General features: G+C 38.9%; 1 protein-coding gene across 7 annotated transcripts in view; it reads right to left on the reverse strand.

The window, feature by feature from the left end:
* The window catches only part of LOC137255259 (partitioning defective 3 homolog), a 94,997-nt gene that overhangs the window by 38,342 nt on the left and 39,070 nt on the right, over positions 1-17,585 (reverse strand). For all 7 annotated transcript variants that reach the window (XM_067792703.1, XM_067792707.1, XM_067792704.1 and 4 more), the window contains exons 2-4: positions 11,533-11,637; positions 8,522-8,723; positions 785-906 (exon numbers count right to left, since the gene is read on the reverse strand). In XM_067792703.1, the coding sequence (XP_067648804.1) occupies positions 785-906; positions 8,522-8,723; positions 11,533-11,637 (429 nt within the window). The remainder of the gene's footprint in view (positions 1-784; positions 907-8,521; positions 8,724-11,532; positions 11,638-17,585) is intronic.

The following is a 17,585-nucleotide window of genomic DNA, read 5'->3' on the forward strand; positions in this document are numbered from 1 at the left end:
TATACTAGGAGTTGTGACAACATGGAAAAAGTTGAAAAAGCCATAGGCAGGTTCGACCTCGACACCTCAACTTCGCTGGATTACTAGCCTGGCGCTTTAGACAGCTCACCAACCTCATAATTTTGGGGGAAAATTAGAATTTTCATGTTAATAAACACCAGTCATTTTTACTCGGTTTATGAGAGAAATAAGAAGTAACAGGTTTCATAATCCCTTGTAATTTAATGTTAATCTTCAGTTCTTTGAAATCATATGCTCTTAAAGTCAACAAGGAAAGTTTCTGCAAAGGGACACAACTATTACATCCCACTAACTTTTTCACCTCGGGTTTGAATGTAACGTTAATTGATTTTGAAAATAAATTCTGAACTTAGAAACTGGACTTTAGAAAATAATGAATAAAATGTGGATGAAATTTATTGCACATGGTATGTTTGCTATTTGATAGCTTAATTTAATGCATTGATGGAAAAATAGGCATATTTTGATTGATAATGTACACTTTGATCTTTTTTTATTGTAACAAATATGATAATATTGCATGGGTTTGCTGCACTGGGTAATGAAATAACATTTCATAGAAGTTAACAGATACTTCCTACACAGCAAACCATTGTGACACAGATAAAAAAGGTAATTTGGGCAAATAACAAATAATGATACTAACATTACCTTTTTACAATAAGCATAATTATGTAGTGGTAAATATGTAACAAATTAACTCTTGACAATTTAAACACAGCCAACAGAGTTGACACAATCAGGGGAGACAACTCTGCCTTACCTGGTGAGATTCCTTCCTCCCTCGGCCAGGGACGATATTTGAGTCTCCGTTTTCAAGAGGGCCATCATCGGTCAGTAGGTTGAGTGCTGGTTCACTGCCCCGCCGTACTATCAAGGATGTACCTGTAACAGACAACAGAATAATCAATGCAGGAGATGGCCACAACCCGCAGCAAACCAAGTTGAAAAATAATATTTGGTGTATTTGTACTGAACAATCCACTCATCAACACTTCAAATGTGGATGTCAACATCTAAAGAATGTTTGGACCAGACCATCCAGTGACTGATATTTTGAGCAATGAGTGAGTTTAGTTTTCTGCCTCACTCAGCAATATTCCAGCTATATGGCGGCGGTCTGTAAATAATCGAGTCTGGACCAGACAATCCAGTGATCAACAGCATGATCAGCAATCAGTGCAATAGGGAACTGATGATGTGTCGGGAAGCCTGACCATCCGATTCCATTAGTCGCCTCTTATGACAAGCATAGTCACCTTTTATGGCAGGCATGGGTTGCTGGAGACCTATTCAACCCCAAATTTTCACAGGTCTCTGAACAAAAGACACCACAAGGGTTCAATGACATGCCATGAACTGTGTCACTGTGTCTGACCACCTGATCAGTTTGATCACCTGCTGTGATCCACATGGGTTGAACAAGAAGGACAGTTTAATAAATACCTATCTTCTATATTCAACAAACAGGATGTTTCAGTGTTGATGCTAGCACCACTATCAAGCATCTACACATTATGCTGCATTTCATGTAATATTGAAGTGAAACACATGCAGGGATTACATTACAGATTCTAGTGCTTTTGCTGGGTTGAGTCCGACTGGGGATTCAAACCCTCACACTTATGATTTGGTTGACAGAGAGTTAGGTACCTAATCACGAGCACATAGTCAGCCAGACACCTGTTCAGTTCACAACAAAGAAGTATAAATCCATAGAACTTGTTTAACCCATGGTGATCTCAGCATGTGACCACAGATGGTCATACAGTGACTCCAAAAGCCACTCACAGGTGTCAGTACAGACCGATTATAACCTGCATTTAAGAATAAATGTACTACAACCAGACCATTTTCTAGTATACATGCTACCAAATATACAAACACAGTCTGACAGCTGGCACATACAAACAAAAGAAACAAAATATTCAGTGGTCACCGCATATAAATCTGCTGATCAATAACCAGAGACTGATTAACCTCCATTACACTTCATCCCAGTGACATTTCCCCTCTTGACATAGTTTTCTTCTCAATTTATGCTTCTTAACCTAGCTCTTCACAAACCAGATGGACACTTGATGAGATATAATCTTTTCTGGCAGAGTATTTCCAAACCCTAACACATATACCTATGTACAGGCCAAACTGTCCTCCTTACCAAAGCTTCCTCTTTAAAAGGCTTAATTTTCCACAGGGAAAGTTTGGCGTATGCAAGGTTCTCCCTGATGAAAGATTTGACCAGGTAAGTAATTTCCTGTTACTCCAGCCATGAATCTCCTTCCTCATGTACAACATGGTGTGACATGCCACCAATTGATTTTAGTCTTTGTGGAACATACTCTCAGTACTTGATGAACTATTTAGCAATGATACTGTTGTGCACACAAAGGTTTGCCTTTGAGCAATCTGATGAACTGAGATGAATGACTGCGACCTGCTGCAGCCACTTTTCTTTTCACATCATGTTTGGAGATCACAACCACAATACACAGAGCTGCTGACCACTTGGTAGCTTGGTCAAGTGTTGATTATTCAAAAACTTCATTAGCTATACTGCTCAATATATCCTAAAACAAAATTCACTGGGTCACAGAATTAACACAAATCTATGGAGTCATCACTTTCAAATTTGGACATAACTGAATTTGACAATGATATCCAAAATACAGTCGTCAGATCATGATACACCAAACTTTCTCAGTACCTACACTATCACAGAGTCCCAGAAATTCAATTATCATTAAAAAAACAACCAAATTCATATAAAAGATAACATCAATTATTAAGTCTATCACGATGACTAATTTCAGCTCCGACAATCACTTGTGAAATCATTCTTGATTTGATGATCAGTCCACTTTATTATATATTCTCCAAGGTCGGGATACAGACAATTAAGTACTTAGACACTGTACTAGAATCCAAAACAATCTACGCAGTACTTGTTATACATCTGGAGTTCGTTCCTGGCATCAGCGAATATGGCCTCAAAGACATACATCAGTGCCATCAAAGCTGTTGACAGGGTGTACAATTAACACTCACTCAGCTACTATAGCCGGCTCCAACTCACAAACAAAGACAGACCAGAAGATCAATGCAAGTCCAAGAAACTGTCAGTTAGAGTAGTTCAATTAACACTGAATATTGTTCTCCACATGGATTAAGGCAAAGTGCCCTCACTATAAAGCTGCATCATGAGACCCTCACTATAAAACCAATGCAAAAGACCCTTACTACAAAGCACTGGCTGTAGACCCTCACTTAATAGAAACAGCCCAAGACAATTGCTGAAAAGCTACAGTCCAAGACACTCATTATAAAACTATGGTTGAGACTGTGGTTGAAGACCCTCACTATACAGCTATGGCCCATGACACTCACTATAAAGATATTGTCAAGATCCCACACTATAAAGCTATTTGCAGGAGGAGCTATTTTTCCTGCATGGAAGCAATCAAATGAATGAAGACTGACTTGTTACGTAAGACTTGCACTTATTGACATAAAAAAAGAGTTGCCTGTGTTCCAGCTCCGTTCATTCACTTACGTATTTAATGAATCAAACTGTACCCTTATTGAATTCAGTTCATTATTCATGATAATTAGAATAGAATATGGTCATTAGAATAGAATGTTTATAATTATTCTTAACTTTCACATAGACCTACTTTATTGTTTGAGCTAGAGCATCTTTTTTCACATTGTATTGCATATTTGGCTTTATAGGAAACATCACTTAAATGTTTCAGCTTAATGTATACAATTACATGGCATGTTTTTAATTCAACTGTGTGATAGTAAACATAAATATTCATAAACAACTATTCACATTTATTGTACATAATCAGAAAACATAATGTATTCACCTCATAGGGTATTTATTGCTGGGTGTAAACTGACTAAGTGTTGGCGAGGCAGGATGTCTATTGACAGCATGAGCAATATAATCATCCATTGTGACCACGAGTTTCACTTTAGCTGTAACAAGTACAGGGTCATCCCATACATCCAGACCAGAAAACCACATGTTGAAGACAAGGCAATAACCTCTAACATGAAATAACACATTTGTAACAACCACTACAATTAACAAGAGTCATGCAAATTAATTCCCTTGATAAACAATGCAAGAGCAGCCATTAGCCATCTGCCAGGGCATTAAAGGGTATTACAGGGCACAACTGGAATATTTAATCAGTTTTCTACCTAACCTACACTGCAATTCTCATACGAATGAGTGAGCAGACTATTGTGCCACTTAAGCAAGATTCCAGCATCATGCAGAGGACACCAGAAATGGGTTTCACACGTTGTACCCACATGGAGAATTGAACCTGGGTGTTCAACGTGATGGGCAAACACTTAAACCACTAGGTTACCCCACTGCCCTGTTCTGATATGAATTCACTACAAGTTTGGTTTTATCATTACCATTTTCAAAGCTAAACTGGGAAACAGCAGCATCTCAAAAATGAATTACAAAATATTAGTCATAAACAAAACCATTATTTTGATCATTTGTAGATTTAACAAGTGATACTTCATACAAATTGTAACTTGTACACAGAACATGGATTTAACACACTTTCTCAACCTTGTTATCACTGATGGATCAATCCACCCACAGTTGAAACATATCTAAAAACAAATGCATCCTGATTTAGTTTGACCCTTCATCAGATGCTACTTTCCTGACCACAGAGTGTGACCTTTGCCACAAATTTGAAGCCCAAGTCTAACAAACTTCTGTTCTGTAACGTTAAGTCAGACCAGTTTTACAACTTGCGATTGAAACCAGTTTGGTAAACACCAAAAACACTGCATGCAACAGTTTTTGTTGTACAAAGCAATGGTTTACAATCCATTCAATGTTCCCTGTTTGGAAGCTCTTTGCCTAAAAGTTTCAAATATCAATTTAAGGCAAGTTGCAAGGGATTACAAATCTTTTATTGCATCAGTATGAAGCTAAAATGAGTGCACATGTCCATATATAACATGGCCCCAAATTTGTCAAAGATGTGTGAAACTGTGCCTTTGAGTGCAATTTAGTAGCTGCCTTCGTGAGATAATCCACTTACTCAAGGCCCCCCACCTCTGCTCAGTGCCCTCTACCTCACCCTACCCCCCAAAAAGTCCTAACAATCAGGAACACAAGGACCACCCCCTTGGGCAAGGTTTACCCAGAGTTCAACTGTTCAGGAAATGAGAATGAATCAAGCAATCCCACACGATGTCCCAGTCTAGTGATGAAACTCAATCAACTGGATCGCCACCGAGATTCCATTATCTTCACAAGATAACAAGATTGCCTTGTTTCTCTTTCTCCGTCTTTATGATCTGTCATTAATTCAAGGATGGTCTTGCATGTTAAAGAGAGTTTCATGTGAAGTGTTCATTTAGGCTGAATTAGATGGTCTGAGAATGGCTGCAAGAGTCCTCAGAATCCTCAGCCCCATGTCATCAGTGGAAGTGAGCACATGAGCAGGCTGTGGATAAAGGCATGGATTTATCCAGAGCAATCTGGAGGTTCACATTTGGCTTTAACGCTGCAGCAAATGTCATGAAAAGTCCCAGATTGGAATCAAAGCTTTCCTAATTCCCTGTCATTGTTAAAACAATTGCTTCTGCTTGAAAGGATAGCTCATCTTTAACTGAGAACAGAAGCAATCTAAAGGAAGAAGATCTGTTTGACATTTTTGCACAGAATGCAACCTTAAAAATTAATGTTAAACTGAAAATCTGATTTCAAGGGGGAGCTTCATTTAAAAATTAAGAAGATAACTCCTTGGACTGAGTTCATGTGAACTGCCAACGAATATTTCTTTGGGTTTACCCATGGTATGAAACTCCCAAAAAAATTCAGCCACATGATGGAGCTGGTTAGAGGTTAAACTTGCCTGCCCTGACCAAAACATACCTGCCCAAAATATCTTCATGTGCACGTAAAACTTTTAACCAGAATTGTCGGAAAGAAGGATTGGAGAATCTGGCTGTCTGTATACTCCCAAGGGAGTTGAGATTGATAATACAATGTGCCGATGTGCACTGATATGTGAACTATTTAAATACCTTATTATAACGAACATAAATACTGGAATCAGACATTTATCCCAAACCCATGAGCACAGATATAGTGGTGACAAATCCAGAAACTTAGCCGAGAGAGAATTGTGATAGAATCCCAGAATCAGCCCAATGTCAACGCTTGGAATGAGGCGTCTAGATTTCTCCAGGTTCTGAATCTCAAAACTCACTGGGGCTCCTTTTCAACTGAAATGTTACTTCCCAAATGATATATATTCGGAGACTGAACATTAGTGTAACTTAAGTTTCTAAGCCAACCCCTAATGCCAAAGATTAGTTCCTAAGTATCTTTGAAGATATCATACCCTTATCACTGAGTGAGTTTAATTTTATGCCACTTTTAACAATATTCCAGAAATGGAGAGAAATGACCTTTACATATTGTACCCATGAGAGAAATAAAATCTGGGTTTGCAAGTTGTGACGAGAAAATTCTTTAACCACAAAGCTACCCGCTCTTGATAACATTTTACTGTTCCTATACTGAACAGCAAAAGAAACGCAACTGGTTTTTTTTGTCAAGTTTGTAAACAGAAGGCATAACATAAATGCTTAATTTTATATTTCATTTTTTCAAAACTTGCGTTTCTTTTGCTGTTCAGTATATGTCAATGATGTAGAAACAAGAACTGTCTGCCATCAATGCTGACATTATCAGTTATATCAAATGTATACTGAAATAAGCAGCTGGCATGTGTTGGGAGTTATTCCAATGTTCATAGAAACCACAAAAAAATATTAATAATGTGAGATGACAGAGACTGTGGAATGTTATCAGCCATCATTAGCCACTACCTGGCTGCTGTGTTTTTAAAAATCATGCTTCATTTGCCTTCACGCATATGCAACCGAAACTAAATTAAAATCAACATGGCTGCATATTTGCTGCACACAGATGATTGCCTTTTTGGAATGCTGTCATAACAGCCAAATGGTTGCTGTAAATTAAATGTTATTTGGTTGGGGTAACGGCCAAATTGCAATGTTCAGTTGAGTAAGGTGAACTACAACAGTATGAGTGACTGGAAGAGTTTAATGCTGCTTTTAGCAATATTCCAGCAATATCATGGCTTATATATATATGAACAGCAAAAGAAACGCAATTCTACTTTTTACCAAGTTTTTAAACAGAAAACCTACATATGAACGCTTACTTTCATGAGATTTCATTTTTTCAAAACTTGCGTTTCTTTTGCTGTTCAGTATATATATACATAAGGGACACCAGAAATGGGCTTCACACATTGTACCCATGGGGCAATCAAACCCAGATCTTTGGTGTGACAAGCAAACGCTTTAACCACTAGGTAACCAGACCATCCAAAAAGGAACATGTAAAGGAATTAATCTAGATCAGACAGCTCAGGGGTTGATAACGTGAGCATCCAATTAGATAAACAAGGTAAGATTACTCATTTTGAAATCATCTGATCCAAAAATGTCAACACTGCAATGATATCACTGGACCTGTTTCTCCATATCAAGACAATCTTGATGACAGGCCTACTTAGAAGGTCAGGATCAAGGTGAAGGTCAGCTTTTGAGATTACAAGTAATACTTGAATGCGCTTATCCAAACAACAGTGTTTTGAAAGTGGAAGATACACTTACGTCGAAGATAAAATTTGAAAAGTAAACCGGACAACATTTTTACCATTTTATAGGACAAAAGGTTGAAAACACTATCAATGGTCAAGGTGTCTATGACAACTGTGCTTGAACCATTTCATCTCCAAATGATAATATTAAGACTACAATGAGGCAGGACAGGACAACGAACTAATTGAAAACATACATCATATTTGGGATTCCACTTTCTCCATACATTACAGATTTTAGTATTATGTATCTTTCCCTATTATGATGATAGAGACCCAACTGTGTTTGAACCTGCACTTTCTGAATCAGTCTTCTAACTGCCAACGCACAATGTGATATAGACTACTGGTTGCCAGGCTTCCATCTTTGTGGCAGCTATGGTGGCTGGGTGGGTCAGATTGCTTGACTTCCTAGAAGGGACTCTGTTCCCAAGTCGCACCCTCATGATGTAACAGATCTGTCCTTTACTGAGAAAGTGTAATTCCAAACTTAGCATGTGCTACATCTGACCACTTTCTAGATGACACTGTTTATTCTTTGTTGGTTTCTTGTTTAACAATGCATTCATCAATATCCCAGCTATATGGCAGTGGTCTGTAAATAATCGAGTCTGGACCAGACAATTCAGTGATCAACAGCATGAGCATATATCTACACAACTGAGATACAATGACATCCATCAACCAAGTCAGCGAGTCTGACCACCTGATCCCATTAGTCACCTCTTATGACAAGCATGGGTTGGTGAAGACTAACCTGGATCTTCACCAATTGCAGGATGTACTCACTGGAAGCCATGCTTCCAACCTACCTAGAGACAAGTCCCTGGGTGTTACGATCACATCTGTCTTGCCATTCTGTAGTGAGATAGGAAACGGTCTGTGTATAGCATTGGAAAGGTCCCCTGTCTGGAAGATATCAGGACTGGCGGTCCCAGTGGAGGAGGCAGAGGCGCCATCGCCGCCATTGTGGTGCAGGCCAGGGCGTCCCTGTTCTTCAAAGTCGGCTATCAACTGCAGGACAACAGTAAAGAGTCATTAGATAATTGCCAAAACACAGTTAATCGATCAGGACTGGTGGTCCCAGTGGAGGAGGCAGAGGCGCCATCGCCGCCATTGTGGTGCAGGCCAGGGAGTCCCTGTTCTTCAAAGTTGGCTATCAACAACAGGAAAACAGTAAAGATATTATTAAATAATTGTGAAAGCACAGTTACTGATCCTGTCAAATAAATGAGCCATCAAATCTAAGAAATTGTGGTTGTAGCTAAAACTGGAAGGAGAACAATATGTGGATGAGCAACTTCTTTTTTTCATTTTGATTTAGGTTCTATGACTGTTATCAAGTTGTTGAACCTTCCCAGAAATGTCACCCTCAGTGTAATAAAGTAGCTGTTTATGCAAATATTGTAATCCTTCCTTACTGCTCAAACCTATAAATACCTGGCACAGAGGTTGTGTCTGGAAATATTTCATCTTGTCTTAACTGGTCTGAACTTTTCTGAAAATATGTTCAGACATAACTGCCCTTGTCTGAACTTTACCCAGCATAATCATCATCAGCTAAGTCTAATGGGAAAAGAATTTGACTCATCTTTCATCTGTTACCTGAAATATCAAGATATGGCTTCCTTCCTTTCATAATCTTACAACTCCTAGGATCCAAGTTTAATGTTGCTTGTCAGATGAACTATTTTAATTTGTGAGTGAGTGAGTGAGTGAGTTTAGCTTTACGCCGCACTCAGCAATATTCCAGCTACATGGAGGCGGTCTGTGAATAATCGAGTCTGGACCAGACAATCCAGTGACCAACAACATGAGCATCAATCTGGGAACCGATGACTTGTGTCAACCAAGACAGCGAGCCTAACCACCCGATCCCGTTAGTCGCCTCTTGCAACAAGCACAGTCGCCTTTTATGGCAAGCATGGGTTGCTGAAGGCCTGTTCTACCCCGGGACCTTCACGGGTTATTTTAATTTGTTACAGATACAGATAGGAGGTCCTGAATCAATCATATTGCTAGTACTTCTTGGTACTGGAGGTGAAGACTCTTGTTCAGTCTCTACGTCAAAGTTGTTAAGTCCATTCATTACAGGAGATTTACACAGATGTGTTTTTGTTTCCTGTTTCATCCAGGTCATCCATCTACATGATGTATTGAAGAATACAGACCATACATCACTGTAAATGTTCTGGTATGTTACCTCTACTGACGTCAGTCCACAAACACATTGACGGGGGATGAGGATCAAGATATACAGTGGGGATCTGATGGATGACATGACATCTGCAGATACCCACTGTTATAACAAACTCAAAGGAACCAGTAATTTTTAACGTACGTCATATTTGGGATCACACTTTCTTATTAAACTGCTGATTCAAGTACTTCTTTTGGGTTGAGTCCCACCATGGGTTCGATCCACACCCTCAGAGTCAGGCATGTAATTACCAGCACACCGAGTCCAGAGCTCCAGCCAGATAAGGGGCGTATTTGCGTATTTTACTCAATAAAAATCACATTTACTCAATTAATTACAAATCTGGGAGTACAAAAACCGAGTCAGAATCACTTAACACCCAACAGGTCGATAATATCTTGTGTAAATTACTCAAGTAACTGAATTGGCTGGCGTACGATTCGTCGTGGTGCACAAACTCTACAACAGCATTAGCTAATGGTAGGCGATGGCTATATATACGTATACTGCTATAGTCATAGTCACTGTCCGGAGTTTACTATAATAGTCACGTGACTCCCATGTTGAGTATTTAGAAATGGTGACCAAATATTTGTCAATACGACAATAAGTAAAAACTGTTAGTCTGTTCCGATGCATTTGATTTATATATTTACAAGAGTTAAGACCCCAATAAGGATAAGAAAGTCTGTGTGAAAGTACTCAATTCTTTTAACTTGTGGGAGTACACAAAATGCTAGTTACTCCTCAAAAAATGCAATTGCACATACACAAAAAGACATGGGAATAAATACCCAATTGCTTGGAAAAATATCTGGGGCTCTCAGCGTCAGACTCTGAGGGCGAGACTCCCCAGAACAACCCAACAAAAATATGTGAATCTGAACTGTACAATGAAAGTGTAATCCCCTAAATATAATTTATGCTACATATGACTACTTTCAAAATTGGACTGTGCTCCCAGACGTTACTTAAGTTTGTGATAACAGTAATTAATTATACAGATTTTGACTAAAATACAATGCAAATGGAAAGGACAAAATAAACTGTTAGTTATATCTGTCAGAATCTACTTCCACGAAGCGATCATAGTGCTAGGACTATTGTAAACTTGTGTTAAAGATGGGACTCATGATTGTCATATGATTGTTTGGGGCAAGTATATAAATATGTTCGTCATAAACTTACCTTACTGTATTGTTATATCTAGGATCATTATGGTGACACAGGACATTCTCTTCCTGAATGGCTGGGCTTATATATTTGGTTGGTTGTTTAATGCTGCACTTACCAATATTCAAGTAATATGGTTGCAGTCTCTCAGTAATGGAGTCTGGACTAGACAATACAGTGATCAACAACATGAGCATCGATAGTTGCCTCTTACAAAAAGCATGGGTTGTTGAAGATCAATTCTAACCTGAATCTTCACAGGTCTGGGCTTATAAAGAACACACAACAGGATTCACTGTACAATTCAATGCCAATTCAAATAAAGATTACTATAATATGTTTGTTCTGGTGATGAATGTAGCAATTCAGTGCTAGCAGTCTTATGTAGCATGTAAAAGTTTCTCGTTACAGAGCGTTTATAGACTTGTTGCTAGCTTGACCTCCACATACCTGTTCCCTGTCATCCACCACATCGTTCAGCTGGTCATCGGGGTCAAGGATACCTCCTCCACTGATGGCCTTGACATTGTGGACTGACACCCAGTGGTTGTTGTTCTGCAAGGAGAAATGTTTGGTCATCATCATCATCATCATCATCATCATCATCATCATCATCATCATCACAGTCTCCGATTATCATCACAGTCTGACACTGCAATTACTTGTAACATCACCTGTGAATATCTAAAAATGTAAAATACTCTGAATACATAAGTAAAAACTCCCACAAAAAATCAAGCAGTTTAGCTGAAAATGTAAAAAGATCAGGTAAACTTTAGTAAAAGATGTAAAAAAAATCAACCATGATGTTCTTAAAATATTGATGAAAACAGCAGCAACTGTTTCAAATATCAGCTCAATCACGCTTCCATGTCAATCCAGTCAGATGTGTCAATCAATATAAATCAATGCTTTACCCGTAGTGTGAAGACAATAGGACAAATAGCATCTATTATTCACAAAGAGAGATTGGCATATTTCACTTCAGAGACAGAAAACTAAGGAAACTAATGGCTCCTTGATCTGAGGTCAGACTCCTAAATAATGTAGCTCACCTTCACTCACATCAAAGTAGTCAATATGAATGAACTATTTGTGCTTCAGACAATCTAGAGGTTATATTTACTGCTACTTGTGCTTCAAGCAATTACAGAGGTTCTTTTTACTAGTACTTGTGCTTCAAACAATTAAGAGGTTTTGTTTATTAGTACTTGTGCTTCAAACAATTAAGAGGTCTTATATACTAATGCTATTGCTACCACCCAAACAACCTGAATATTGGCATCATATTGCTTTTGTGACTGCCATAAATTCATGGTTCAAAATAATCATTATAACATAATTTCAGATGAAAGAGCTTAAAAGGTCTAGGAACAAGCACATAATTAAACTATTTATCTCTTTCATATTGAATCAACACAATCCTGTAGCCACAGTTCAGAATGAGACTATTCCGATACCGAGCATGAACCACTGTAATAGATGTCTATTTCCTACAAAATGATTGACAGCAATGTAGCTGATAGGTCAGATGAGGATGTGTAGATTTCATGTGGATAACTCTCCATACATAAAGGTTATCTCTAATACAATAACATCTACATATGGGTTCATTCATTCATGTCTGAACCATGATTACTGGAGAAGATATTTTCTTAACCTAAACACAGCATATTACAGTGCCCAACTGTTCATGGATATCTACTTATTTATTATCAAACATTATGTTCAAATTTCATAAGTAATGATAATCATAATCCTCATTATGATCATCATATTTTCTACATCAATGCCTTCTGACTTTTAACCGGGACAACACATGAAGTCCAGGTGAGAACTGGTATTCGGTAACCCATATTTGTCATAAGAGACGACTAATGGGATCGGGTGGTCAGGTTTGCCGCCTTGGCTGACACATGTCATTGTATCACAGGTGTTTAGATCGATGATCATGCTCTTGATCACTGGATTGTCTGATTCAAATTCAATCATTGCTGAGTGAATCGTTAAGCAACAAACCAACCAAAATCAATAATTGATATTTGAGAGAGGTAGATCCCTACGGTCAGACATTTCTGATCATGTCATGTACACTGGCCACTAGGCACAAGGCGTCCCCTTAATATGAATTATCCCTTACCCCCCAAGGCAGCTTATCAGCCCCAACTGACAAAGGTCATTCGGAGTTGATGACACAGGAGACTTAAGCCTTCTGCATAAATAACTATCAGTGGATTGAAATCAATTATCGAGTCGATCAAAACCTCTCACAGTATTGATCAAGGGAACACTGTCTGTCAGTTTGGATGTAACACAGCTGATAATTGAACAGGGAATGTCATGACGGCTCCCTCGTCATGTAGTTCAATTGTTACTTCAGCCATTCCTCATCAAGTACTGTGGAATATTACCATCAGCTTAACTAACTTTATCAGACACTGGTTATTAAATTGTGATACAGCTGAGTATGCTGTTAACTTTTGATGTTTCAGTTGCTTGGCAAGTTCGGGGTCACTTAAATATTGCTGTGAGGATTATTCTAGTATTCTAGGATTATTCTGGTTATATCACGGCATGTCGGATTAATGTCAGAAGAAGTCACACATGTGTCAGCTTTGGTGAAATTTGCAAGCATTCTTATCGTGCTGGCAGACTTACAAACATGGTAAGAGCTTCTAAACCAGGGTTTCAACCCACATTCATAGGTATCTTGCATTCTTTACAGTAAATTATACCTGTATTTTAGCTGGATAGAGTGTTTCTTTGTCTGCTTTTTAATGCCGCAATTAGTAATCATATCACAATTTCATAGATTGATGCTCAGGCTGTTGATCACTGGCTTGTCTGAGCCAGAGTTGATTATTCACGGAATGCCGCCACATAGCTTGAATACTGCTGAGTGCGGCATTAAACAACAAACCAACCAAATTATTCACCAAAACACAAATGAAAAAATGACATCTCTTGGTTGAGTGACATAAGAATATTTAGTTACACTTACATGTGAAGATAATTAAGTGAATCCCCACATAAAACAACTCTGTCCACCCAGATGATGGTTGACATTAGGAGAAAAAATAAATGTCAAAACATCATAAAATTGCGAAAAGAACTTAAGCATAAAATCATCAATGTCAGACTGAACTTAATGCACCATCCTGTCACATATGGCTCATGAAACACAAGCGTGCAGACACACTGCAGTACACAAGGTCATGATGACATGTGCATTTGCAAATAGACACAAGAGATAATGACAGTAATTGGTGTAATTAGCTGGCGAGTATGTCATCATTGCTGCATGCTATCTTATATGAGTGTATTACAGTACAGTGGTGACATGGTCGGCAGGTGCTTGTTGTAAGGCTGTATTATGTCACCACTGCTGCATGCTATCTGAGATCAATGTATTAAGGTACAGTGGTGGCAGGGTGGGCAGATGCTTGTAGCAGGGCTGCATTTCATCACGGATGCATGCTATCTGATACTACTGTATTACAGTACAGTGGTGACAGGGTGGACAAGTCCTTGTAGCAAGGCTGTATGTCATCACTGCTGCATGCTATCTTATATTAATGTATTACAGTACAGTGGTGACAGGGTGGTGTTCTTTGTAAGGCTGTATGTCATGACTGCTGCATGCTATCTTATATTAATGTATTACAGTTAGTAACAGTGGTGACAGGGTGGTGTTCTTTGCAAGGCTGTATGTCATGACTGCTGCATGCTATCTTATATTTATGTATTACAGTATAGTGGTGACGGGGGGGGGGGGGGGGGGGGGGGCAGGTGCTTGTTGTAAGGCAGGATGGGTTGTATGGTTGTATAGCGGGTTGTAAGGATCAGGATTGGATGTAGTCTGCTGGATTCAGGTTGTAGGGTCAGGATTTGTTGTATGGTTGTAGAGAGGTTTGTAAGGATCAGTATTGGTTGTAGGTGCAGAATTCAGGTTGTAGGTGCAGGATGGCTGTATGGTTGTAGAGAGGTTTGTAAGGATCAGTATTGGTTGTAGGTGCAGAATTCAGGTTGTAGGTGCAGGATGGTTTGTATTGTTGTAGAGAGGGTTGTAAGGATCAGTATTGGTTGTAGGTGCAGGATTCATGTTGTAGGTGCAGGATGGTTGTATGGTTGTAGAGAGGGTTGTAAGGATCAGGATTGGACGTCGAGTGCAGGATTCAGGTTGTAGGGGCAGCATGGGTTGTAGAGAGGGTTGTGTTGGAGGGATGGTTTCAGATGGGTAGTAGAGATCTTTGATGATTAAGGTTGCTGGATGGGTTGTACTAGACAATGTTTGTAGGTGGAACAGTTGTAGGGTAGGTTGTTGCAATCAAGATGGATTGTAGTTAAGGACAAATGTGATTTAAGGACAAATGTGTGGTTGAGCTAACATAAAGGGTTGCCAGGTGGGTCTTGGTGATCAGAGTGGGTTGCAGGGTACAGCATGTGAGGGAATAAGCTGAACCGGATGGTTATTTAAGTAAACATGTATGGTCGCGAGTTGTCAGATGCATGGAACATAATCCAGTGTCATGAAGACACTCAAGAAAAAACCTGTTTCATCTGAATGTTAAGTTTGACGGTATCATGTTTCTGCTCCATTCCACATGAAGCATATCTGCTAAAGATGCTGCAGCCACTCGGCAGCCTGGGACGTCAGTCAGGTACAAACCTATGACTAATGCATGTCGTGTTCATGCCATGCTGCAGTGTTTCCACCACAGTGGCAACACACATTGATCAGATGATGCAGCAGAGATGGAATGGAGTAGGTGCACTGGGGAAATCTCGTGATAAGTGATACATGGTACATCCCTGAAATCTTTTGACAAGTGATACGTGGTAAATCCCTGAAATCTCTTGACAAGTGATACATGGTAAATCCCTGAAATCTCTTGACAAATGAAACGTGGTAAATCCCTGAAATCTTTTGACAAGTGATACATGGTAAATCCCTGAAATCTCTTGACAAATGATACGTGATAAATCCCTGAAATTTCTTGACAAGTGATACGTGATAAATCCCTGAAATTTCTTGACAAGTGATACGTGGTAACTCCCCGAAATCTCTTGATTAAATTGATACCTGGTAAATCCCCGAAGGGGCTCTTGATAACTGATACCTGGTAATGCCCAGGGATATTTTTATACTATTTCAGAAAATAGTGAGTGAGTGAGTAAAGAAGGTAGATGAGTTATCAAATGAGTGGTTGAGTAATTAAATGAATGTTTGGATGTGTGAGATAGAGTGAGAGAGTAAGTGAGTGAGATAGAGAGTAAGTGAGACAGTGTGTGATTCACTGATTGATTGATTGATTGAATGAATGATTGAATGTAACGTGTACCCATGTGTTTTTCAGTGACTTAACTTCAGTGGCAGTGGTGTAGCGTAGTAGTTAAAGTGTTTGACCTTCATACTAATTTCCTACATGGGTACAATGTGTAAAGCTCATTCCTGCATCCACTGCTCAGGTATTGCTGGAAAAAGCGGCATAAAACCCAACACACTCATAAAATGTAATCATTGATCTGTTGGTTGTAGCTGACAATGGTGACAACCTGGGCATCGACATAATTCCCTTCTGGCAATGCAGTCCTGTTTTAGCCAAGTCTGACGTTTTGAAAAGAAGCTTTGTCTGGTCTTGTCAAGTAAACTTCGTAATACACCCTAAAATCTACTAAAGAGATGGTAAGAGACATGCCTGGTCTGGTAAATCTTAACTGTTTTGGACAAAGACAGTTAATGGCTGTGTATGTCAGCAATAAAATCTAATATTGGGTTGGCAGATAACATCCCAGTCTGTCTCACCCTACTATTTTCCCTTTGGCCAATCCTTATTGTACAGACAGGTTAAGATTTCCCATGTCATTTTGGCTCATTTTCAATGTAAAAGGTGTTGTTTGATACAAACTAGGCTGACATGCAGTTCTACAAGTATTGTTTCTGAGTTACCTAATTTAAAAATATATATCTATCTACGAGAAAAAGATAAAAACCGAAAGTATTCCTTAATTTAAACAACATGTATTTCAGAATTAAAGTTATCTCCTTTAAAAATACATTAACCTATATTTTTTCTACAAAATGGACCCTGGAGCAATCTTAGAAACAATCTTGCCAGATCATTCTAGACCTGATAACGATGATAACTGAATTTAGTCTCTTGGCTCTTGAAAGCACAGAGGCCGATCAAATTTATATATTTTCAGAGATGGTTAGTCCCGAAACATCCCAGGCATTGGGGTAGCTCAATGGTTAAAGTGTTCACTCACTGCTAAGAGGACAAAGGTTCAATTCCCCAAATGGGTACAATGTGTGAAAACCATTTCCGGTGTCCCCTGCCATGATGTTGCCGGAATATAGCTTAAAGTGACATAAACTGATCTCACTCACTCATGTAATATCTTATGACTACATAATCCTTCTTAGAAAGTACAAATGCTAGTATTGTTTTGAGGTTGAGTAAAATATGGGATTTGAACCCACACCCTTTGTGTCTGACTTT

This window comes from Haliotis asinina, chromosome 11 (genome assembly GCF_037392515.1).
Source record: "Haliotis asinina isolate JCU_RB_2024 chromosome 11, JCU_Hal_asi_v2, whole genome shotgun sequence".
Lineage (NCBI taxonomy): Eukaryota > Metazoa > Mollusca > Gastropoda > Lepetellida > Haliotidae > Haliotis > Haliotis asinina.